Here is a 24,068-nt window from a genome sequence, read left to right on the forward strand (position 1 = left end):
GCCCTGTATCCACACATCATCGCTCGTATGGGAGCACGCGTGTATGTGGACTTGCGACCCACGCATGAACGCACCAGACCTGACGATGTCGTCTCAGTGCGACTCGAAGCGGTCTATCGGATGGAACTGAGTGGAACCGCCGGACAATGAAGCTTGTCTTTCCGTTCGTGCTCCTCTTCGGAATATGCGCGTGTCACGCCGACGATAGGATCGAGATCAATGAGATCGACACAGACGAATCCGTTCCGCACAAGACGCAAAACACACAGAACAGCACGCTAGCCGAGATCTTCGAGAACGCGGTCCATGCTTATCTCGAGGAAGATTGGGACGGCTGCGTCGCGGGGTTCAACGATGCTATGCACGGGTACGTAATTACAACTGTCCCGTCGCTTATTAATGTAATAATAATTTTTTTACGTTTATTCTACGATTTATTAATATAAAAAGAATCTTTTACAATTACATCGGAGTACTCTATTTTTCATGTTAATCAACAATAGAATTAATTTTTATTATTTAATCATATTCAAACATACTTTTATTTTTACTATTATACGTGTTTTAGTTTAAAAGTAAACATGTTTTTATCTTTTCGATTGAAATCTATATTTAATTCGTTTAATCGACTAAACTTTTTGATAATATACATATATATTAGATGTATCACATAAATTAAATATTTTTACTGTTATTTTTTACTGTTACAAATAAATTAATCGAGACTAATTACATGGCAACATTTAAGCAACAATTGTTTTACATATATAAATAAGGATATTATAATTTAGAAAATATCGTACATAAGAAATATCCGCAGCTCAATTGTCGTTGTGGTTGTCCAAGCTTTTTGCTGGAAACTACATTGCTGTAAAACGCAAATTATAGTTCTTAGCTTAAATTTGCTTTAAAATGATCAAGCCTTGACTGAAATACTAAACCGGTAGTACTGTAATAAGTCATAAACTAAATTAGGTGCACTTTGAATTTATATAGTAAATTATATCCTTGCAAGGAAAGACAGAGAAAGAGAATAAAAAATCGATCATTCTTATGTACACGTTAAACACACACACACATATATATCCTTGATAGATTTCTCAATCCTTGTTCTTTGGGAAAATAACACATATATAGTAAAAATAAAAATATCATAAAATTGTATAAATTGAAATGCATGCAGAGAATTCCAAATATTTTATTCTATTATTGTGTACATTTAAATAAAAACACTAATAATCTAATAAGAAATCAGCTATTAAATCTCTCCACTACTTTCAATAATAATTAAATCTTTTAAAACAAAAGGAAATCTTGTCTAAAGAGAAATTCCTTGTGTTAAATATCGCAGAATACGAATGGAACTTTTTAAAATTGTATCGATTGTACCATATATTTAAAAATGATGAATAAATTTAGATTTTCCCCGTGAATATGCTACATTTTACAGATATAAAATGTACAAACGTATGGTGATAGTGTGCCGACAAAAGTGCAAAACTGAGGCGGCAGGCTCCTCGCCGATCTTCGCCGAGGACATTGAAGATTTACACTTTTATGAGAGGAAAGTGAGGGAGACGCTCTGTTTAATGAAATGCAATCAGGATTACCGAGAGATCGCCGGTGCGGGGGCGCTTAAACGACTCCCACGTGTTACGGAAAAGAAGTTTGTCGATTTTACCATCTATGAGTATCTTCACATCTGCTATTTTCAAGTACGAAAGCACGTGATACATTTTTTAATTATAATAGCAACTAGATGTTTCAAGCGATTGCTGTGAATCTACAAATTGATACATATTTTTATAATATTAAATTTAATTGTAATTTCTTTTCATTTTATCGTGCATCAAACATGATGCACATATAGTTAACATTTCAACTATAATTTAATTCATTATTTGATAATCCTACATTAGCTGATAAACAGTTGCGTCGTTATGTTTCCGCTGTGACGCATAAGCTCGCTTGAAATGATTCTGTAAGCATCACGAAAATACTCGCCCGAATCCTAATCTGGTGGATTACGCAATTTTAGCATAACAGATGCCATGCCGGCGGTAGTTCCATAAATCATGAATTGAGCAACTATAATTTGATCCGAGAAACTGATCTATATTGTCGTTTTAATTTAAATAACGCGGCTCTGGCTTTTTGAAAATTTGCATAAAATTATCATCGTATTTACAATTCAAAGGCTGCAGAATTCTCCATATATAAATTCAAGAAAATTGATTCAAAATTGATATAATCATCTATCATCAAAATTTAAGTCCTAAAATTTCACATACTTCCGGCATGATAGTCGTGAACAACGCATCTATTTTTTATCTCGCGGGAGACTTTGAAATAATTAAAAATAGAATTAAGTTACGAGTATGGTACTTTTGTTTGATATATCATGGAATATCATATTCTAAAAATCATTCATGAAAGAAAACTATTAATTAAAAATAATAAGTATATATAATATAAAATAAAAAATTCTTTCTCATAAAGTTATCAATGTATGAAATACACTCACATACATAATTATTAAAAATTTATCTCGCAGAAAGGAAGATATCAAGATGCGGCAAATGCAGCCTTCACTTTCCTGACTCAACATCCCGATCATGAAATGACGAAAAAAAATCTTAGGCATTACCTGAGTCTGCCCGAAGTAGTTGTAGAGAAAGTTGTGAATTTAGAGGTGGCTCCTTTTGTGCAAATGTATCTACGAGGGGTCCGAGCGTACGAAGATGAGAACTATGCGGAAGCTGTGGCCGAATTTGAGAGTTCACTCGAGTTTTACATGGAATCCGAGGAAGAGTGTAGGATTTATTGCGAAGGTCCCTTCGATCAAGGATGGTATCCCGAATTTACGTCCTCTATATCAAGTAAGACTTGAATCAATTTAATCAAGATAATAAATAAATCTAAAAATAATTAATATATAATTTATCTGTATAAATTTTAATTTTTGTCTTGGTTCAATCTGAAACAAACCGCAGTTTATTATTATTACTGCGATATATTAATTATTATTATATTTACAAGGTTTGAAACATCGAAATTCTCACTGAATATTCATGTACTAACTTCAATATTATACCTACACAAAAAGAACATAAAAATAATTGTGGCATTTAACGACTTTGCTTGCTAATCTGCAAAAAAAATTATTAATAAAAATCTGGCAACATTGGCACAAATACATTGACATTTTTAATTATGTAAGTGTATAGATTTCTGTTTTAATTTTTATTTTTGATATAGATTATTAACAATCAAGAAATATTTCTTCTTTTTATTATTGTTAACAATCTTTTTAGATCATTTTGCATTCTGTCTAAAGTGCAAACGTGGGTGCTCGCTTGCACTGAACAATGTGAATGGCAACTTCCGAGGTGATTTGCTTAGGAGCCACTACAATTACCTGCAATTCGCTTATTACAAACGTAAGTAGTTTAATTCCACAATTGTGTAAGCAGTTTTATTAATTATCGGCGTCTTACAAGATTAAATTTATTAATAGAGACGTGAGAGATATGAAGTGGCGAATTATCATAAGATGCAGCTATCAAAGTTTAATGAAGAATTTATCATCACGCAATATGCAATATTTGTAAGAGATATATCTACAATGTTTGCGTCTATGAAAATTTATCATTAATTTTCTTATAGGATTGTATGTTAGTAAAAGCATGTTATCTCTTGCCAAAATTTATTCCCTTGATAGCTCAAAAACTTTTCAAAAAGAACGATGTCTGTAAAATTAGCATTCCCGTCACTAAAAATTTTAAAACGGCATCTATATCATAATTTATTGAATCTCATTTATGTGCGCACAAGAAGCAATTGAATTTCGTTATCAATTTATTTAAAAACAATACGGAATGTATAATGAATACGTAAAAACTTGTAATACTTTTGATTAGCAAATTATTTTGAAAAAATGAGGTATAATACATTGAATATTTTTCGTCTCTTCTATACATAGTGGGCAACCTGAAAGCAGCCTGTGCGGCAGTTGCGAGTTACTTATTGTTTATACCCGCCGACGAAACAATGCTTCACAATAAAGACTACTATAGCTCCCAACCGAAAGTGGAGGAAGAATATTTCACACCAAGAGAGGTAAAACAAGAGAATTATTCAGTTAATAAAAGTAAAAACTTTCAGAGTAAATAATACGAATTTAATATTTGTTGAGAAATTTCACATAACATTCATATACATTGGAAAAATTTTTAAGCGCGGTATTTATATATATATATATATATATATAGAACGCATCAAATGGTGAATTTTTAAATAAAAGAGCACCCTGAAAGTTTGCGGTAATCCAATAAGAATTGTTTTTAGGAAGCACTTTCCTACGTGAAGCGGCAAGAGTACGAGCTGATGCTGCTGCATTACATATCGGAGGAGTTCGCAGTGATCGATGCTAGATTCAACGCATTCAATAAGAAGAGTAATAAAGAAAAAAGCGATGAAAAAACGGAAGAGAAATTAGGAAAGGTAAAATACGAGACATAAGTTTACGAAGAATTATTTGGTAACCTATTTGCAGATAAGAACCGCTAAATTTGATTTCATTTATCCGTCGATCGATATCCACGCGATTGTGCGGATTGATAAGTGTAAAAGAAACTTTATTGTACGTTGCCATTGTGATTTCTGTTCAAAGAATGACGCGCGCATAAACGTGACCATCGGATACCGTGCTTAGACCAGTCAATTAGAGTGTATCGGCGGGTCTTGCTGTTCAAGTGCATTGCCATTAGATGCTCTCAGATATTTTTTACTCTTTATATATTATATTGTACACGAGAAACAATAAAATATTTTATCATAAAGATATTGAGATGTCTAATATTTATAAAATTCATATTAATTTCAATAATTTAATTAATTAAATTAACATAATATTATTCACAAGATGTATCTTCACTAGAAGGGGGCCCTCGCTCGATCGCCTGCTAAGTGCAACCCTATTTACTTTCGCGCTTGCATTTATATCAAAGTGCAGGCGCAGAGAATGATAGCAAGATAAAATAGAATGTAAAACAAAAAAAATGAGGAAAAAATCTAATGTGTTATTATCTAAAATTGCGATACTATGTCGATGTCTCATTCTTCACACATTTCGTTTCTTTGTTTTTTAGGATTTGCATCCACCTCCGGGTCACTCACCATCCATATGGACGCGATTTATAGGTAATCTATCAGCGTTTCGGGACGAGGAGAAAACGGAGATACCAAAAAGTCGCATCATGGAATGGCTAAAAGTCACGAGCGACGCGCGATTGATTGCAGGAGAAAAAGAGCTCGGCGGAAAAAACCGCTACGCGGTCGATAATTTTCTCAATTCCACCGAATGCGATCTGCTTATGCAACTCGCTCAGGTATTCACCGGCCGAATTGGCTCAGTTCTAATCACGATTGCAAAATATTTCTTCTAAATTCTTTTCCATTACATTTCTATAAAGTTGCAATGGAAAACGACTCTTAACGAGTCGTTCAAGTTTCGTATCTTTAGTAAAACAAACATACGCGGAGATATATTATTTGTAAATTCCAGGGTGCCGTGGAAGGTGACGGCTACATGGGAAATAAGAGCCCGCATTCATCGTATGAACGTTTTGAAGGCATGACTGTCGGCAGGGTGGCTTTAGTAAGCATTATTTGCCTCGGAGACCATTTTATTCTCTTTACTCCGCCATTGTTCACCAGATTGCGCAAAAAATCTTTATCTCGCAAAACAAAATTTTTTACCTGACGAAAAGAAATTTTTTGCAGATGGTGTACTTTGGTCTGATGAAGCCGGAACTGCTGGAGTTATTCCTGCAACGTACGGAAGCGGTTCGTGATCACGTGGAAAGGTATTTCGACCTTGATCGACCACTGTATTTCACCTATACCCATTTGGTCTGCCGAACGGCTTTACCTGGTAATTTTCAACTGACGCATCCTCGTGCTTCTGACGTCACTTTCGCTGACATGCTCGCATCGTAACAATCGGTATGGCATGTAAACATTAATCGTGATTACAGATAATCGATCAGATCCGTTCTCCTCGCCTGCAACATTTTTTTCATTTATTCTTGTAACACTTTTAATTAACAAAACAATCACCAGAACGTAAAATACCTTTGAAACAAATCGTTTTCAAGTTTCATTTTTAAGTATTACTTCCATGGATAACCTCCTAATAATCAATAATTTTTAACCAGCTATTTAAGAACATACAGAAAAAATGAAGAACATATGAATATCTGATTGTCAGAAAATTATTTTCTCTCAGTTATTCGACATTTTTCAGATTCGCCGGCAAATCGGAGCGATCTGAGTCACGAGATTCACGCTGATAATTGTATCATAAAGAACGAAGGTTCCTGCTTACGAGAAGATCCTGCGTACACGTGGCGAGATTATTCAGCGATTTTGTATCTCAACGACGATTTCGACGGCGGCGAGTTCTTTTTCGTTGAGGACCCGAAGAGACGCCGCGTTCAGAGCACTGTTCAGCCTCGGTGCGGACGTATGGTGGCTTTTTCCGCCGGTGGTGAGAATCTTCACGGTGTTCAGGGTGTGCGCAGCGGCAGAAGATGCGCCGTGGCGTTATGGTTCACCCAGGATGAAAGATATTTTGAATACGAGAGAGTGGTAGCGGACACCATGCTGAAGAGGGTTCGCATCCTGGGTATCGTGCAACGCGAGGACATCGCAATACCTATCAGGTAAAACGGAAGAGGTTAAACAATTACATGCCTTTGGCATTGATGATGAAATCTCTTGTGAAACATGAAGAAATCAATAATTAATACTTGACGATTGTGCAATTAAGTCTGAAAGGATGAGCGTTGCTAATATTTAGCTTTCTAAAGCTGTATCCAAATTCTTTTATCTTTTATTAATATTTTCAAGGACGATATACTTGTGAAATTTTTTGATAAAAATTTACAATAGAAAAATTCACATTTTTACACCTGAAAATGTAATTAAGAAGCAAAGATGGAGATGAAAAATATGTATAAAAGTTCAGAGCTACATACGTTTTCCTTTTCTTTTCTATTTTTTGTGAGTTCCATAGATTGATCCGATTATGTTTTTCTTCAGATACGAAGATGTGCTGATCCAATATTTCAAAGAAGACGAGACGCTGAGGCGCATACTGAAAGAATCTGCGTGAGTAAGCAACAGAAGACGAACATTCGGTTTGCACAGGATGTAAAATCTGTTTCGATTTGGTTGCACTTCCATTTAGAGTAAAATAAGTAGGACATTCAGGCTTCGAAAAAGAGAATTGAAGAGATTTATAGATTTATAGATTTATAGATTTATGGATGAGAGTGACTTGCAGTTTGATTGATGATGATCTCGAGAATGAGACGCATTCTCCGAAGAATAGTTAAACAAATAGCTGGAGATTCGAGATTTTCTAATGATATTTCATAGCGATGATAAATACAGGTTTGTGACTAGTTCGTAATTTGCGCGCAAATAAAGAAAGATTAGCTAGCTAATATATTTGAAGAAACAAACGCGAATAGATTATAATTTCAGAATACCTCATTCACGACGAGTAACACGAGACGCTTGTATTCTATTGCAATATAAGCATGAAATTATGCAAGTTATGAAAACACGCGACGTTAACGTTGCCAGACTCGTCTCAACAACTCTGCTGTGTTTGCAATCGTTTCTAGTCCACATATATGTACAATAAAATGCACAAACTTATCACATACTTTGCAACTGATTATTTTAAATTATTTAGTCAATTAGCGCAGATCGTTTCATGTGGCCAAGTATACGTGAGACTTTGCGCGCAGCAACGGCACAATCGTTTATAGAAAATATCCTAAATCTTTATTAGAACATGGACATATTACATGTCAACAAGTTTACATAACCGCTTGCTATGCATCGCGCAACATGTGTGTGTATCGCGAATATCGTTAATTTATAGTCCTCGTATTCATACTATGTATAAGAGTGACGCTTACTGTGTACGCAATTGCGGTGCAGTCACCTCAACGACATGCGTCCACCTCTTCTCATTACGCGATGCCGAGCCCTGTACACACGATGGACTCTATATACGTCTTCTTGTAAAATTCAATTCCGTCAATTAAGCGTGCGTATGGTACGAATCGGCTGTAATTATACCAATACAGATGCAGACGACGTTTACACCTCGTCTCGAAACGACCGACCTGTCCGCGACGTCGTAATTGCGGGGCAAAAGAGTGATGTAGAAATCAAAACTCAGATTCTCCACTTTTTAGAAATTGCGATCGGAAAATCGATATGTGCAAATTGAAATAAATCGCCCGGTCTTCCATTTTCAAATTGAAATAGGTATTTTAAAATTAAAATAGGTACTTTAAAACTGAAGTAAGCGTAGAGGAGAGAAGAAAGAACGAGTCGAAGAAAAATAATTTTTAAAAAAATATTCAAAGTTTCAGTAAATATACTTTCAAGTTCGTTTTTTACACGTGTCTTTTATCCTTCTCGTTCTGAAGCTAATCCAAGTCTCGACGATCGCTGGATTCGCTCTTTCTCTTCAATGCATTTCAGATATTAATAGATATTTAAACGACGATAATGCATATGGAAGATTGCGGAACAAAATTGGAGAACACGAGTTTTGCTTGCGAACCTCGCATTTCTGAGCTTTCCTCATCGTGGTCGTTGTCATTGTCTCGGGATTAGTCGGGAAGAAAATGGTGACGCGATTACGATGCGCTGCAATATACATACATGTTTCAATACAAACGTTTATTACGAAATTATATAGTGACATCTGCGTATCACAGGAGAGCTCAGTCGATTCTTCAGAAACCACTCCATTGTCTTCATATTATGTACGCATTACATTCCATTCTGCCATGTGAATTTCGAGCACAAGACAACTATCGCAATTGCAACAATTGTGTGCCACGTTGATAAGAAATGAGGTCCACGCGGAAAATTTCTTTTGATTTTAGTTGAATCGCAATTGAAACACTTGAAAATTATATAAATATATAGTAGATAAACGAGAATAATATCTACCCCTTAAAAATTCTGTGGACTGATATTCCGAATGGAGTGGTCACTCGAGTTTCGTCATCTGTAAGAAGACTTCTTACAGATGTTTTCGTATTGCTCTTCGTATAGACCTTTTGGTGACGCCTCTCTCTACATGATTACAATTAAAAAAGCAATCTCGAAAGTAAGGCTCGCGCTGAAGTGACGAATAGGCGCGCAGAGAGAGGCGTGAAAAGTATCGCAGGAACGCCGACAATGATAATAATCTCTTACCGATCGTAACGTCTCTTCGAAACAACGGGAAGTGTAAAAAACGATACGTCACGTTAGTAAGCAATTATTACAACGAAAGAACGTAACTGGCGTACCTTAGTGCCCGTCGACTTCTAATTAGATTCTTTTTTTTTTTTTTTAACTTTCGAAAGATGTTGCCTAACGAACTTTCTCTAACGAGACTATCGATAAAATCAATATGCATAGAAGAATTGAACTCTCTTAGACCCGGACAGCGAGTATCGCTTGTTGTCGATGTCGTAAAGCACGGAAGAAAACATCGTGTGCCGAACTGTGTGTGTGCGTGTGTGCGTGTGTGTGTGTGTGTGTGTGTATGTGTGTGATTCGAGTCAGACTTCTTAGAAGAGTTACATTAGATTCGTAGATCTTATATATGTACAACGTATACGCGCGCGCACGCATATTGCAATCACGTGCATGCGTGCATCTGCAAAACTATTTTCCGCAATTACCAGCTTTTACTTCCAAGTATACTTGGTTGTAGCAAAATACTCAAAGAATTGGTACGCAATGAGCGATTCTGTTATACTTTCGTAAAAACAAGAAAAAGTTTCGTCAATGAAAGATAGATTAACCCATTAACGGCCAACGGACACATTTTTTGGGATCAAAGTTTTATATACGAACGTAAAAGAGTTTCAGTAAAAATAAAATAAAATAAAATAATTTATCATTAAAATTAAAACTTTTGGTATTAAATTTTAGAATATACTTCACACAGTTGTCGAACAAAATAATATGTATTGCACGATTTGATCTTAGTATCAATCTGAGAAATCCTTCGAACGTAAAAATAATTTTGCTCTAACTAAGATTCTTTATATTATAATTATGGCTCTTAATGGGTTAACGAAAATGTCACCACAATAATTAAGCTAATTTTAAGTAAAAATATATTTAGACGAGCAATTGTTTCTATCCAATTGTACATCGCGCAACTGTAGTAGTATTATCTCTAAAAATATGATACAACGCGGTAAAATATTTTTTGCGAATACAATTCTCTAGATTAATTGTTGGAATACATAATTAAATTGTGTATCAAGTACACACTTATATATTTGTATATTTGTCATGCACAATTTGCAATACTCGAAAATTGGATATAATTAATCATCATTATTATCTATCTGTCGATCGATAATTAATATTGATAATAATTGATACAACTGCTCGTCTAAGTAATACTTTCCATGAAATTGACCTAAGTTGCAAATTAACGTTTTTGTGTGAAACGCCTTAACCTTAGTAATACACTTCGCAACCCAACTGTTTTTGATTAAATTATAACTGATCCGTATAAAGCCATAGATGTGACGTGTGAACAAGTGTGATATATAACTATAACGAGAAATACGTTCTTACGGGCGAAAACGAAACGCGCCACAATCGCAATAGATAGGAAACTTTCAGCGTTTTACGTATAATACTAAGAATCTCAGTTTGAAACATTTAGATAATGTTCTCCTCGTTCGCCGTTAGCTACACCTAAAACTAGAATTCCTGTCAGCGACATCGAAATTGTGTTTTTTAGCCATTAAACGTTCAAAAATACAGAATCGTATTTGATTCGCCTCGAGCACACCGAGCGTGTGCCAACGTTTAAAAAAGTATCGTTGATTTAAACTCTTTTTTTTCTTTCTCTCTTTTGCTTTCGCTCGCATATTACTTCATTAGGTAAAGACAGTTTTGTTCGCGTCATCGCACGGCTTACTATTTAATACTCTCACATCTTCGCGCATATATGAAAATAAACTAAAAAACTAGCACACGCAGGTCTTCCCGTCAAAAGGCTCTCGCAAACAGTGCGCCTTTTCTGTCCAAAGTATAAATGCTAAATATACGTACTGAATCGACGTTTACATATCCTTTTACACTCTCTTCTTCCGCGCACGGTTATTAACAATGTAATAATGCTAATATACTATCTATATTAAAATAACGCAAAATATAACAATAGTGTTGTACTTTTGGGAGAGGGTCCAGATAGAAAAAAAGAGAGGAAAAGATATCGCGATGTATTTTGATTATATAGAGAGAATTAAATGGCGGAGGTCTTCGTGCTGGAGAATATGCTGGACACCAAAGGAATTTTCACGCGAAAATCTCTCTCTCGACGAAGAAGATTGTTCGCGTATTTATCGCGTTTTATAGTCTCTTGTAAAGACTACATTAAAATAGTAATACAGCCTATTTTTTTTCTCCAATGCGGGATATATAGAAAATTAAAAAATATACGAGTTATAAAACATAGAACACACGTTCGTCGTCAGGTAGCGCGTGACTCACACCAAATCAGATCTATCGTATCTCCCTATTCGCGTTCGTTCGAATTGCCAAGTAATATCGGCCTGCGTTTAGAACAGGGTGCATTTTGCCTCAAACGCGCACCTTTTTTAAATCCCGCAAATTCCGGCTAAGATCAAATATAGTGTGGCTTAACACTTGAAATAAAGACTTGGAGCGGTTCACGTTCGACGTTAAACGCGCGAGGGAAAATATCGATATTGCGTTTAAGTTTCGAACAAGGCGGCCGATTTTGTTGCACGGCGCTTTTTCTTGCAAAAGCAATCGCGTTTAACATGCGACATTTACAAAAAGATCCATTTTATCCTCAATCGACTCACGCTTTGGTATCCAACGAACCTCCCCACACGTATTCAGACTACGAACGATCGATAGTCGTGATATAGGCAGTGAGTGATTAAGCGACTTCAACCAATATTAAATGGGCTGGCTCTCCCATTGAGGCGCCCATTCTGGAAGTCGTCAGTCCGCGTTAGATGGCGGCGCGGCGTATCTGCTACGCGAGTCTGAATCTCCATCACATATGTATTTTCCTAAAACAATTCGATGACATTCCAAAAATCAGAATATAATCACTAAAAGTCGAGATCATCCCAAAAATAATATCTTTGAACAATTTTTTTTCTTTTTCTTTTTTTTGAAGCAAGAGATATCATTAGCGAGATTCAATTGACAATTTTAATAGTATCGTATTTACGGAACAATTTACGCTTCATTTTTAAATATTAATGTTAAAAATAATATAACAGTGTGCTAAAAAAAATAATAACGCTTTCATTACGTTCTGTTTTTAGGCGGGTGTTAATCAAATTTTGCCTGACAAAAAAAGCAGACAGATTTATTTGGAGAATCTAATTATTTATTGCACAACCCAATAATTGTTCAAACAACTTACCAGACACAAACTTTCGTTTCACCAAGCTCAATCTGTATCCAGCGCCTATAAGCTCGAATTCGACACCTGACAGTGTGGTCCCCTCGCAATTGAACTGGGTGAATATCGTGCCCTGATTACCCGGGCCGCGTTCAAGTTCGACCCGTGCTTTTAGAGACCCAACTCCGTTACCTTCGCTATGCTGCGACAGCTCCGTGAATTTCCATAACACGCGATTCGTATCGGGTAACCACTGCGCTGGCGGTTGGCTGTTGAGCGACTTGAAGCCTCCGTCAATAGGCGCTGCTACATGGAGATTCAGCAGAGGACTTGGCGAGGCCATGGCGCGACTATTGTATTTGTAATCGATCTACAATTGAGAATTGAGTTCGATTCGTCACCATAACGTCACAATAACGTCAAGCAGAACAGCAAAAACGAGAGCAAAAATATTCACGTTCCTCAACACTTTCGCGATTGTATTGTATACTGAATATCGCACGCATTTAACGCTGTTACTTTATGTAAGAAAAAACGTTAATAAGGATGAGCGCAAATTCGATTGGATACCTTAAGATCGGTATGAGTCGCCTCACACTTCCAATATGCGACCAACTGGAAGGGACAAGAGCCGGCGCCCTCCTTGCCCTTGATCTGATACTTGAGGATGTCCACGTTGAAATACGAGGCCGAAGGATTCTGCTCAGCTTGCCGCCGTAGCAAGGTAGTTAAGGCACTCATGTTGAATTCGTAGATTGTACTGTCGACGGTGGTTTGCGTCGCGTCCCTGCAAGCATCAGTCTCCCTTGTTAAATCAGTCTTTTTGCGACTTGGATGATTAATACGACCACAACAATCACTTACATGCTGATGAGCTGGCTGTTCGGCACCAGTCTCTCCAGTCTGTTGGTGTTTCTCACGCGAAAGGTCAGCTTGGCGGGATTGGGATTGTTCGCTAGAACCGCAACAATGCCAGCCGGGAAAGAGAGCATCATGTCGCCGCTGAGCTTCACCTGACATCGAGTCTCGTCTGTACCGCGGAAGTAGGAATGCACAATTTCGTGGAACGCCACTGCGAGCGGAATGGTGTCCGCTAAGCCGATCGTGAGCGGGGATGGCCCTCGCGAGGAGCCCACGCCCACACCGGCCGTACGAAACTCCAGACTGGCGACGCTGTCGGCGCGGGATATCGTCGCAGGTGACATCCTACCGCGCGGAGAAGGACCCTCTCCTCTACGTGAAGGCGGCCTAGGTATAACGATCGACCCTGTAGGCGTAGAGGACGCGGATTGCTTCGGCGGCAAGGCCGGCGTGATGTCCCCAACTTCCGAAAACAGATCGCCATCTAAAAAAAAAATTAATTACAAACTCCCGTCTCTCCTTCTCGATTCCACCGAGTAAAAGCAAGCAATTCGATAAATGAGAAATTGAGTTTATTCATAAACTAGTGTTTTCATAAATCTCTCCATCATAAATCGAATAGAGAATTAGATGGTAAAATATTATCATTGCAGTTATATTGAGTTACGCCGTCAGAAATCAATGCGCGCAATTTTTTCTCCCATCTATGCGAATCGTAATAAATGCATTCACTGTCATTCGACATCGTAAATTCCGCGAGGCGTAGTTTATTTTTTGCATTTAACGTAATAAGTTTATCCATCTTCCTACTGTATAAAGTGGATAAACTCGTTAATGGAGCTTACCTGGGAATCGAGTGTGGGGGTGTGTAGGCGGTGCGGACTGCGGTGGCGGCGGCTGCGACGGGGTTGGCGACGTGGAGAGCGGCGGTGGGCTCTGGAGCGGAGCGTAGGGATGGCTGCCGGTCGGTGTCGATGCGCTCGACGGTGTACTGCTAGGATTGAACAAGTTTAGGCCAAGTAAATCCGAGCTTGGCTTACCTCCTAATTGCTGTGACACTGACTGAGACCTTTTCATGTGATGATCGGAATCGGTATTCGATCCTCTACGTCCCTGTTGGAATACAACATATCGTTAGACAATCAAATAATTTTCAATTTTTTTTTTTTAGATAGCATGTGTACAAAGAAAATAGTGATACAATCAACAAGGAAATTATCTCTCGTGAGAAATAAAATGTTCGAAAATTAGCTAATAGTATTAGCTAATTAGTAGAAAATTGCAGAAAAGCATTCCCTCTTTTTTTCTTATTTTTTTAAAAATATATATAAATTTTTCTTTCGCAGTTGTTAATTTTTAGCAAAGAAGCACTAAGACTATAAGCGAGATTTTTCAGTAGAGAAAATACCACTCACTGTTGGTGCAGGTGACAATGATAAATTTTCGACAGTCGCCCTCAGTTCATCCACACTTGCGCTCATCGGTGCACCACCGTTACTCAGTGGTTTGATTTCCACTCGAATTTTACGTTCCCTATCGTCCTCCGAATCCGTATCAGAACTAGAATAGAATCCTTTCTCGTTTTCCCATGGATCCGGTTTTGGTCTGATACAGAAACCATCCTCGTCCACTTCTGGCGTCGGTGTTTCCGACTTTCTGCTGTCGTCTTTGTCCTCCCTATTGCGTTCATGACAAGGTATTTGAAGTAACATATTTTCACAAGTTCCAGCAGGCCCAGTGCATTACACAAATAATTCTGTCGTGCTAGAAGCATGCTCAGATCATGAAATTATTGCGCTTAATGTGTGACGACACATATAATGATTGTGGCTCGACCAATTACCAAGTATTCCACTTGACCGTGTTAATGAGAAAAAAAAGAAAAAAAAAGAAAAAGAGTCCGTGAATGCTTTCTTTTCAAATCATAGTCTTTCAATTTTCGAACACAAATATAGATTTTAGCAAGAACTTAGCCAGAATGCAATTGATAAAAATTGTTTATTATAAGAGTCAAAGCCAAAAAATATAGAGACAAAAATGTAAAGAAATGAAAATTAGAATAACGCACTGATAAAAGTTGCAAGTCTTTCAATAATTCAACATCTATAATATGAAAAGAATGCATTTCCGAATCTGCATTTCAAATATTTTAGAAACATTCTACATGTCGCGATTATGAATAAAATACAGCAATATTTCATATAAAAATAGAATATTTTATATGACAAAGCATTACGAGTCTGATTCACATCCAACAAAAATATATGTAAAATTTGCATTTATCTCGTTTCATTTTAGAATACGTCACGAATTTCGCTTTTATGTTGATTGTGAAACTGACTCTATGTGCACTAGGTCTGCTGCGCATGCATATACTGACAGGTCAGACTTTTCTTCTTTGTTGCTGCTCGTTTCCACAAGGTCCTTCTTCTTCTTCGCCTTCTTTTCCTTTCGCTTTTCCCTTCTACTGCGGAGAAACCCTGTTGATCGTGGACACCCCAAATGTAGACAATAGGATGGACTGCGATATACGCGTACTAACTACTTATTAAATATATGCTTAATACGTATCACTACGCCAAACTATGAATTCTCTATCAAATTTCTTGAATTTACTACGATCAAACATCTACAAATATGAATAAAGATCAAATATTGATAAAAAGTTCTAAAATCTATTTTTAAAATTTCTTACTACTAAATAAAGTTGAATAAAGTTTTGCACGAAGAAATATATGATAATTTTGTGACTTATTTTCACGAAAATATAACTGAAAATTTTGATGTTGAAAACATTATCGTAAGATATTGATGGGGATTCTGCTGTCATAATTCAAAATTAAATTATTTGAAATTAATTTGAAAATAAAAAAAGCGTAAAGAAACTACAGTTGCATAGCTAAATTTGTACAAGATACGAATATACAGTGTAATTTAAATGCTACGCGAATAAATTGCTGCTGTTTGCATAAAATAGATAAAAACCATTAAGTTGTTTCACGCGACATTTTCGTATTGACATTTCAACACGCGATAAACACTGTATATTTATCACCTAACGAGAAATAAAAATCAATTTACTTTCCAAGTGGCCAGAACATAGCGCAACATGATCAAATAGCATCTAATAAAAAAAGTAAATCGACGGACGTATCAATAACTACACATTTCTAACTAATTAACTAACTTTCACATTCTTCGATGATGCCGACATGAGTTCCGTTATTAATTCCAATTCATCTTGCACATAGACGAATATAAATTTCATCAGAATTTAAATCGCGTATTGAAATACGAAATTATGAAAAAATTCACTCCACTTTTGATATCATATCTCTGAAATGTCAAAATCTACGATATCATTTCATCTCTCGAGGAACGCATATCAGCAATTTGCGAAAAGAACGGCTAACATAGATCTACGTCAAAACAAAAAGATGCAGATGATAAAAGTGAAGTAAACAGAAAAGAAAATTGAGTTGAGCGGAGTAGAGGATGTCACGTTAGTAGAAATATGAAGATACCCCACGCACCACCACCATCAAAAGTCCTACAGTCTCTGCATCGCCTATTCTCCTCTTAAATTGTTTTTCTAACAATTACCAAACCTACACTGACAACACTGTAAAATGGCAGTTTGCTTTGTGCACGCTCTCCTTCGCGCGTCTCTCTTGGAACAAGTTAGATATATATACAGAGAGTCATATCTTCTGCAAGCAAATGGAACATTACTATGCATGCACGAAAATAATAATCTCAAACATTTTGAAACGAGCAAATATTTAGAAGAGAAAGATAGAGAGAAAAATATATATTCGAAAAGAACGTAATCTATCTATCGAAATTGAAAAGATACTACAGGAACAATCGTCGTTGAGAACGTAGTCTGAGAATAGCGGTTGCTTGCAGAATCACATTACGCTATCGAAAAAGAAAGGAAAAAAAGATTCATACACTTGGAAAATAAACGTAAGAGATATAAACGTGAGCCATGCAAATTACGAGTCTTATAAAAACGGCTCACCTGAGGCCCCGTCAGTAGCCAACCCCACACTTTTGTGTTTCAACATTATTCAATGTCCAACTCCCTTTAGTTTAATCTTATTTCTTTCGTTATCGCACTGTCATTAGAATGGATTTTGCAAACATACAGAATTTTACGCTATCATCCGTATAGTTTACCAATCTATTCAGGACGTGTCACTAACGAGAAGTGTTGGCATCTCTCAATTATGATATGGAAATTAGATACACATGTTTGTATGTCTCGTGAAATTCCGCTCATTGTATTCGGAATCGGAAGTGATGTAATGTATCGACAACTAAACGTGTACCTATATAGAACACCTATGAAAATTTATGATAGTTAATACGATACGCTATTTCATTTTGGAAATTGAATCCGCGAAAATACATATTTACAATTTCGAATTTGTTTTCAATGTACATTTTAAAATACACTCAATTTTGAAAGCAATTTTAAATGATGTTTGACTGTACAGATAATGCGATATGTATTCCCTTATCGTGATTGTGTAAGATAATTGATGTAAATTGTATATCGCCATAATTGGATAGTACATATTCACACAGACGATTGTTAGAAAAACAATTTATAAGTGAAACCTCACAGAAAGTACGAAAGTAATTGTTCATTAGACTCCTATATACTTCTAATGTTAGATATGCCTATGTTCTATGCAAGCGTTTTTTAATGTCAATAAGATAAAATCGAAAAATATTTCTTCCTTTAATCTGAAACATTTTCACAATCTATCTCAAACGCGGAAATAATTCAAAGTGAAGAAATATTTTGCATGTGTATTAGAGATAAAGCGGAAATTAATGTTACATCAAAGTATATGTAATTCGTTCGTTTAATAAAAAAAAAAATAGTTGATTCAGTGAAAACGTTTGAATATATGTAACATTAATTTAAAACGCTTAGATGAGAATTAGTACGTACAATGCTGTTCTAAAAGAGTGCAGAGTGGAGGAACCATGATACGCGCAACCACTGTAAGTCAGCAGATAATTTAGTTAACCATATTACGTCCAAGAAATACGTCCAGTATCGAAAGTAACATCACTGTCACCATAAAGACAGAACAACCGACAGAAAAGAATTAAAGATTTGCGTAGAGCATTTGCTCGAATAAAATTGATCGTATAGGTATAGGTACCGCCGTTACAAGTTATAAAAGAAGATATCTCAATTTAAAAACACCTTAAACAGTAAAAAAAGTTTATATCTGAAATATTTATGACGAGCACTTTTGTGTCATATCTTTAAATTAATAATTGACCATTTATATTCGAGCTAATATGCAGAATGTCTACGAATACGATTAAAAGTGTGGCAATTATGGCAATAAATAAAAAATCGAGTGCAAAGTTATTTCGCGCTTCATACTTTTGAAATACTTTTGAGAAAGAGAAGACGAGATAAGTAGAAACTGCACGAACAGAAACACGAAAATTAATTACTTCGTGTCGACGAGAATAGAGGGCACGTTTACTTTCGGCGTTTATTTGGGACCTAACGTCGATATCAGTAATCTAAAGCATGTTCTACAAAGTGAGAGAGGGGTATGGTAGAGGGGGTACAGGAGTAATCACAATGTAAACTGTTACATTTAGATCCTCTGAGAGGGTTCCTGGAGATGCTGGGAGGTGGAACAGCAGGAGGCAGGTTGTTCCCTTGAGGAGTGGCAGGTGCCGAACCAGACGACCCTGCTTGCCTCTGTTTGTCTGAAACAACACTCATCGTTCTCACGTCTTTGAATGCATCCCCGCCAACTGACGGCCCTTTCTTTTTCTCACTCCATGTCGCACTGTTATACACGTTAGTTGTACCGATTGGGACTTCAATGACCTTTGCACTTTCAGTGGCATAGGAGCGTTCCAGAGGGGTGACAATATGTTAAATAAACACATAATGCTGTCTGGATGTATGATTATAGCGATACACAAAAGTGATTATCGTGATTATGCATAAATGCATAAAAGTCAGAAGCAAAATTAAGTATTTTAATTGTATAAGAAAAATATGAAAATATGTGGAATAAATTTTCCACTCACACACAATGATCAATCGCGACCAACGAATTTTTCCCTTCATCCGTCCGTTCATTCACGCGAACAAAATGTTATAATACAAGTTCCATATATGCATTACAAGAGTATAATTAGCAATTCAATGAAAAATGTGAAACAATTTTTGACTGGAAACAAACCCTCTGGAACACGATGGTATTCTATACGCCATCCTCCACCTATTGTTAGATCATTACGCATAAGCCAGTATAACACAAGAACCACATAAGCATAAACAAATCGATAAAATTGTATTGCGTATCATATTCGATTTGACATATCTGTGATCGAGTGCTGCAATTCAATTGGGCAAGTGTGTAATGTGGTCAATATGATATATGGTACTATACGATATAAAATTAAAAATTGCAGAACAAGCCTACCAAGACGTGTGCAATGTTACGCCGATAGTCGTCTAAAAAAATCTTTGCTGTTTTAAACAGAATGTTAACAAAATTGTTATTCTGCTATATATTGTTAAATATCATCGAAATTAATCAAATCAGAAAATTAAAATTATATATTTCCATCTTTCGTGTGGAATATATGAAAATTACGTGACATCGGTATATCGATGAAGCGTAAAATGTCGCAAAAACAAAACAAAAAATAAAAAAAAATATATCTCGATTGACATAGCATCGCATTGCATCAAGCCAAGGTAGCTTAAAACTATCGCAATTAAAGAGATAATGAGACTTCCAAAAGATCTACATAACTTCAATGAGAGAGAGAGAGAGAGAGAGAGAGAGAGAGACCTACCCTGGGAGTTGGACATGAACAGGTTGAGTAGCGAGGTAGTACGGCGGGAAGCCTTGGTGGCTTGTACTTGTGACAGTTCTCTGTCCTTTTCCTTCTGTCTTTCTTTTTCTCTATCCTTTTCCACCCTCCCCTTTTCCCCGTCCAGTACCCTTAAAGTACCACCCTCCCCCTTTAATCCCTGATCTTTCTTTGAACTGTGACTGTTACCAGCTACGCCTGTTTCGCCGTTGGTGCCCTTCGACGTTTCCTTCGGTGTCTCTACGGTGCCTTCGGACTGAGAGTGGCCGGTCAATTCCGCTAAACTCGTCATCACCTCTTCGTACTCGATCACACCTGATTTGCAGACACGTCACAGATACAGAAAAAGCAGACACGTCACAGATACAGAAAACTCGATATTTTTACCTGGCTTCTCAAAACCCGTGTATTTACTCTGCACGAATTGTTCCAACAACTTCTCCACCGTCATATCGACGCACTGCCGTTTGAAATCGATATGTACCTGGCCGACTTGTTCGTGATTAGTTTGCAAGACGTCGGCGTATGTGTTCAAGAACTCCTTCATGTGCTTCAAATGCATCTCCTCGGCATCTTGGAATCGCTTGACAACAAAAATATAGACTGATTAATGTGCTTTACCAATTGCCTGCGCGCTTATATTATTCCGCCAGGCTCTAACCCCTTATGGTTTAATTCAGAATCAGTACCCTGCAGGCTTGGGTCATTTTCGCCTCGAAATCGTTTCGTATGACCGTGTACTTGTCCACCAGCGCCTTGTAATCGTCCTGCGCCTTTCTGAACTTGACTTCCGCCTTCTCCAGCTCCCTCTGACTGGCATTGTCCTTTCTCAATTTCTCTAATTCTAAACCTTTTTGCAGGCACATGTCTTTCGCTTTATGCAACGTCACAGTGATACTCTGCATACTCTGTACAACCTCTAAAGTAGATGATTCTTCCTCCTTCACCTAGATATTATTTATAACGTTATTTACATGTTATTTCGTAGTTTGGCCTAATCCAACTTCAAATTAATAAGATTAATATGCGAGTGCAGTTATCTGTATACGCGTGCATGTGTGCTCTGACAGATAAGATATTCTGCAGACTACAGCAGAGTTAATTGCACGACAATGAAAACCTACTGACCCGACTGTGGGCGGATACTGATAATATATGGAATGTGTATCAAATATATTCTAAAGCAAAGCATAATAAATAAAAGATAACGCCATATCTTATTTTACGAGGCCACGATTATATGTTACGTTTTATTGCAAGCTTAAAAAAAAAGCAACAAGTCGAATAAAAAGACATAATTACGTACAGCCTTGTGCTTCTTATGCAGTTCTTCCGCGTATTTTGACACATCTTTTATCAATTCACCGACTCGCTGGGCCATCTGCAGATGCAAAACAGCCAATTTCTCGGCAGCACCTCTCAAAGCGGCCCATACAGGTGCGAATGTTCCTTGCGTGCTATTGCTTGCCTGCTTCGCTACCTTACTAAGGAGCTTATAATTGTTCTCCTCTATGACTGATCTCTCTCGCAAGAATTCAGCCAATTCCTTACTGGCTACCACACCATGCTTCATGTTATGATACAATACATCAAATCCATTATTCTTTTCGCCCTTAAATAGTAAAACAAAAACAATCTTTCAATATCATGTTTAATTTAATTTTAAGTTGACTTTAATTCAATCGCTATATATAATTACTTTTAAAAATCTTTTAGCAGAGAAAATTAAAATTTTAGCATTGGAAATTAAAGGTTCAAATAAAAAATTTGCGCAGATCATCGTTTCTGCATCAAGTTCTTGTAACGGTATGAAAATCTTCCTTGCAATTAGAATATCACGACTGAAAGATATGTGCTGCAATGGTACTTAAGACCACTTAGCCGGTTAACACTTGAACTCTGATCATGCAGTAAACCTACATCGTACAGAACTCTCGGGTGACATTGCCACAATAAGCTGTCATTATATATATTACTCTTGTCATCCTATTGTAACGATTGGAACAGATTATATGTCTCAATTCTTGCATTGATTTTATTGTAAAAGAATTTCTCATAATTTACTTTCAATTTACTGATGACTGAGAGAGATATTCTATATTAAATTCCAAGCAGTCTTCAATATATAGGATACTCTCATAATCAGTATCGGAGAAGGAAATGACAACTATCTTATCAACAGCATGCCTTTATGGAAAAAAAATATAGATAAATATGTACCAATGCGCACAAATAAAGTCCTGACATTTTTTTTTTTTTTTTTTTTTTTTGTAAAACATTACATTTATATTTTAAAAGTATTTTACATTTCCCTTCATAATAACATAGAAATAAACAAATGTATATATTTCATGTTGTAAAAAGATTAATTTCTCTTTTTCTCATTTACTATAATTATATATATATATAATTTTTTTCAAAATTCTATTAAGTAATCTATAAACTTATGTTATATACTTAGCTAAGTCTTTAAGTCTAAAGTATCATAGAAGCCTTTTTTTTATTTAAAAAAAAACCACAAACTTGTTTGATCATTAGTGCATACTTATCTCTGTAACTCTTTTTTCACAAAGCATAAACTGCATATTATGTAATATAGTCTATACATACTATTATTATGTAATATATATAGATACATACTCTTAAAACTCAATTATAAGCATGTCAACTGTAATTCTAACATTATTAACCGAATCTCAGATATCTAATAATGAGTCGAATGTGTGAATATCTGTCTAACATTATAAAAAATAAATATTTCAGTTACAAGTTTGATAAAGCCCGGCAAAGATTTCTTCTGTAAGCAAGATCTGCAGCACTCGCAGACTGAAGATCTTTGTCGAGACGTGCGTCACTTGGGAACGAGCGTGAATACCCCTGCTATTACAAAAGGCTAATTGCGTGACCGTATAAACACGGAGAGACCGCAGCAAGTGACCTTCGCTTTCGTATAGGCCAACTTTGCGCACGGCATGCTGTACAAGAACGCGCTATGTCAACATGCTTCGAGAACATCGCATATTTTTCTCGCATTTACGCTTACGTACGTACCCGACATACGAGAGTACGGTAAACGCACGTATGGGAAGGGAAGGAAGGAAAGACAAAGAGGGAAACGCATAACGTCGACCACGCGCGCGAGAAAGAAGTGAAAGGCCAGTATAAGACATCCCGAGACACACAACTCGTGCGAGAGAGAACGATAAACGACAGACGGATCGACAGGAGGGAGACGAAAGAGAGACTTCATTGACGAGTACACCGCGTACATCGTATCGCCGCGGCAGGTTCGAGAGGGATAACGATCGCACGACAAGAAGAGGGCGAGGTAGGGCTGAGAAGAATCACGACGACGAGGTCACGGTGGACGGGATACGTTCTCTCTCGCGACATAACCTAAATTTACGCGCGCAATTGGCAAGAGAATGACATTTTGGCGGCGAATGTTTGTCCATTGGAGAGAAACAGAGAGATGGGAGAAAAAGAGAAAGGACGAAGTAGAAAAAGAGGCACTTCTAGTAGGCACTTACCCAAAAGTAATCGACAAAGTCCACGGTCATGTTGAGACCACGATCAGACCGACATTATAGCCTCGTCTCGCGTATTATGTCGGTGCGAATTGCACAGCACTTCGCGGCGCTCCCGAGCGTAGCACGCGCGACGCACACGGAACTGCACTTGGTGACCACACAATGGAAAGCGTATTACAATTCAGCTCGCTGACCGACGGCGATTCGGCGTGACGTTACGCTGCCACCAGAGAGTTGCGAGCGGAACGGGCGCGCTCGAGCGCGATGACACGGGTCAACTTATGTCGACTGTCTCTGTCTGTCGT

At 36.9% G+C, this 24,068-nt stretch overlaps 2 protein-coding genes across 10 annotated transcripts; one reads left to right on the forward strand and one right to left on the reverse strand.

Annotated features, from left to right (window-relative positions):
- The first annotated feature begins 8 nt into the window (after nucleotides 1–8).
- Nucleotides 9–7,735, forward strand: LOC105679345 (prolyl 3-hydroxylase 2-like). 2 transcript variants are annotated; one of them, XM_012379301.2, is made up of 11 exons: nucleotides 9–367; nucleotides 1,451–1,715; nucleotides 2,555–2,879; nucleotides 3,315–3,440; nucleotides 3,983–4,119; nucleotides 4,348–4,503; nucleotides 5,151–5,390; nucleotides 5,567–5,659; nucleotides 5,785–5,935; nucleotides 6,308–6,725; nucleotides 7,105–7,735. In XM_012379301.2, the coding sequence occupies exons 1-11, from the start codon at nucleotides 147–149 to the stop codon at nucleotides 7,175–7,177; spliced, it is 2,205 nt and encodes a 734-aa protein (XP_012234724.2). In that variant the 5' UTR covers nucleotides 9–146; the 3' UTR covers nucleotides 7,178–7,735. The 2 variants fall into 2 exon arrangements, with proteins under 2 accessions (XP_012234724.2, XP_012234725.2); XM_012379302.2 differs by lacking the exon at nucleotides 7,105–7,735 and having other exon boundaries at nucleotides 5,785–6,006; nucleotides 6,308–6,447.
- Nucleotides 7,736–8,754: 1,019 nt separating this feature from the next.
- On the reverse strand, nucleotides 8,755–23,904 carry LOC105679344 (F-BAR domain only protein 2). Of its 8 annotated transcripts, XM_012379296.2 has the most exons (14): nucleotides 23,764–23,904; nucleotides 21,540–21,845; nucleotides 20,923–21,180; nucleotides 20,621–20,816; nucleotides 20,216–20,548; nucleotides 18,992–19,108; nucleotides 15,738–15,837; nucleotides 14,773–15,034; nucleotides 14,421–14,470; nucleotides 14,203–14,348; nucleotides 13,361–13,841; nucleotides 13,067–13,283; nucleotides 12,518–12,866; nucleotides 8,755–12,155 (listed from the first exon to the last, which is right to left on the reverse strand). In XM_012379296.2, the coding sequence occupies exons 1-14, from the start codon at nucleotides 23,791–23,793 to the stop codon at nucleotides 12,085–12,087; spliced, it is 2,916 nt and encodes a 971-aa protein (XP_012234719.2). In that variant the 5' UTR covers nucleotides 23,794–23,904; the 3' UTR covers nucleotides 8,755–12,084. The 8 variants fall into 8 exon arrangements, with proteins under 8 accessions (XP_012234719.2, XP_012234721.1, XP_012234718.2 ...); XM_012379298.2 differs by having other exon boundaries at nucleotides 14,203–14,470; nucleotides 20,423–20,548; XM_012379295.2 differs by having other exon boundaries at nucleotides 14,203–14,470; nucleotides 15,747–15,837.
- Between the last annotated feature and the right edge of the window lie 164 nt (nucleotides 23,905–24,068).

Source organism: Linepithema humile, chromosome 2, assembly GCF_040581485.1.
Source record: "Linepithema humile isolate Giens D197 chromosome 2, Lhum_UNIL_v1.0, whole genome shotgun sequence".
NCBI classification, from domain to species: domain Eukaryota; kingdom Metazoa; phylum Arthropoda; class Insecta; order Hymenoptera; family Formicidae; genus Linepithema; species Linepithema humile.

Bases quoted from the DNA above. Each gene is read 5' to 3' on its own strand.
- LOC105679344 (XM_012379294.2), bottom strand. From the start codon at position 23,793: ATGACCGTGGACTTTGTCGATTACTTTTGG. The intron at 20,817-20,922 runs GTACTGATTCTG...TTTGTTGTCAAG, and splicing joins AAATGACCCAAGCCTGCAGG to CGATTCCAAGATGCCGAGGA. The intron at 13,284-13,360 runs GTAAGTGATTGT...TGATGCTTGCAG, and splicing joins AACAGCCAGCTCATCAGCAT to GGACGCGACGCAAACCACCG.
- LOC105679345 (XM_012379301.2), top strand. From the start codon at position 147: ATGAAGCTTGTCTTTCCGTTCGTGCTCCTCTTCGGAATATGCGCGTGT. The intron at 3,441-3,982 runs GTAAGTAGTTTA...TTCTATACATAG, and splicing joins GCAATTCGCTTATTACAAAC to TGGGCAACCTGAAAGCAGCC. The intron at 5,936-6,307 runs GTAATTTTCAAC...GACATTTTTCAG, and splicing joins CTGCCGAACGGCTTTACCTG to ATTCGCCGGCAAATCGGAGC.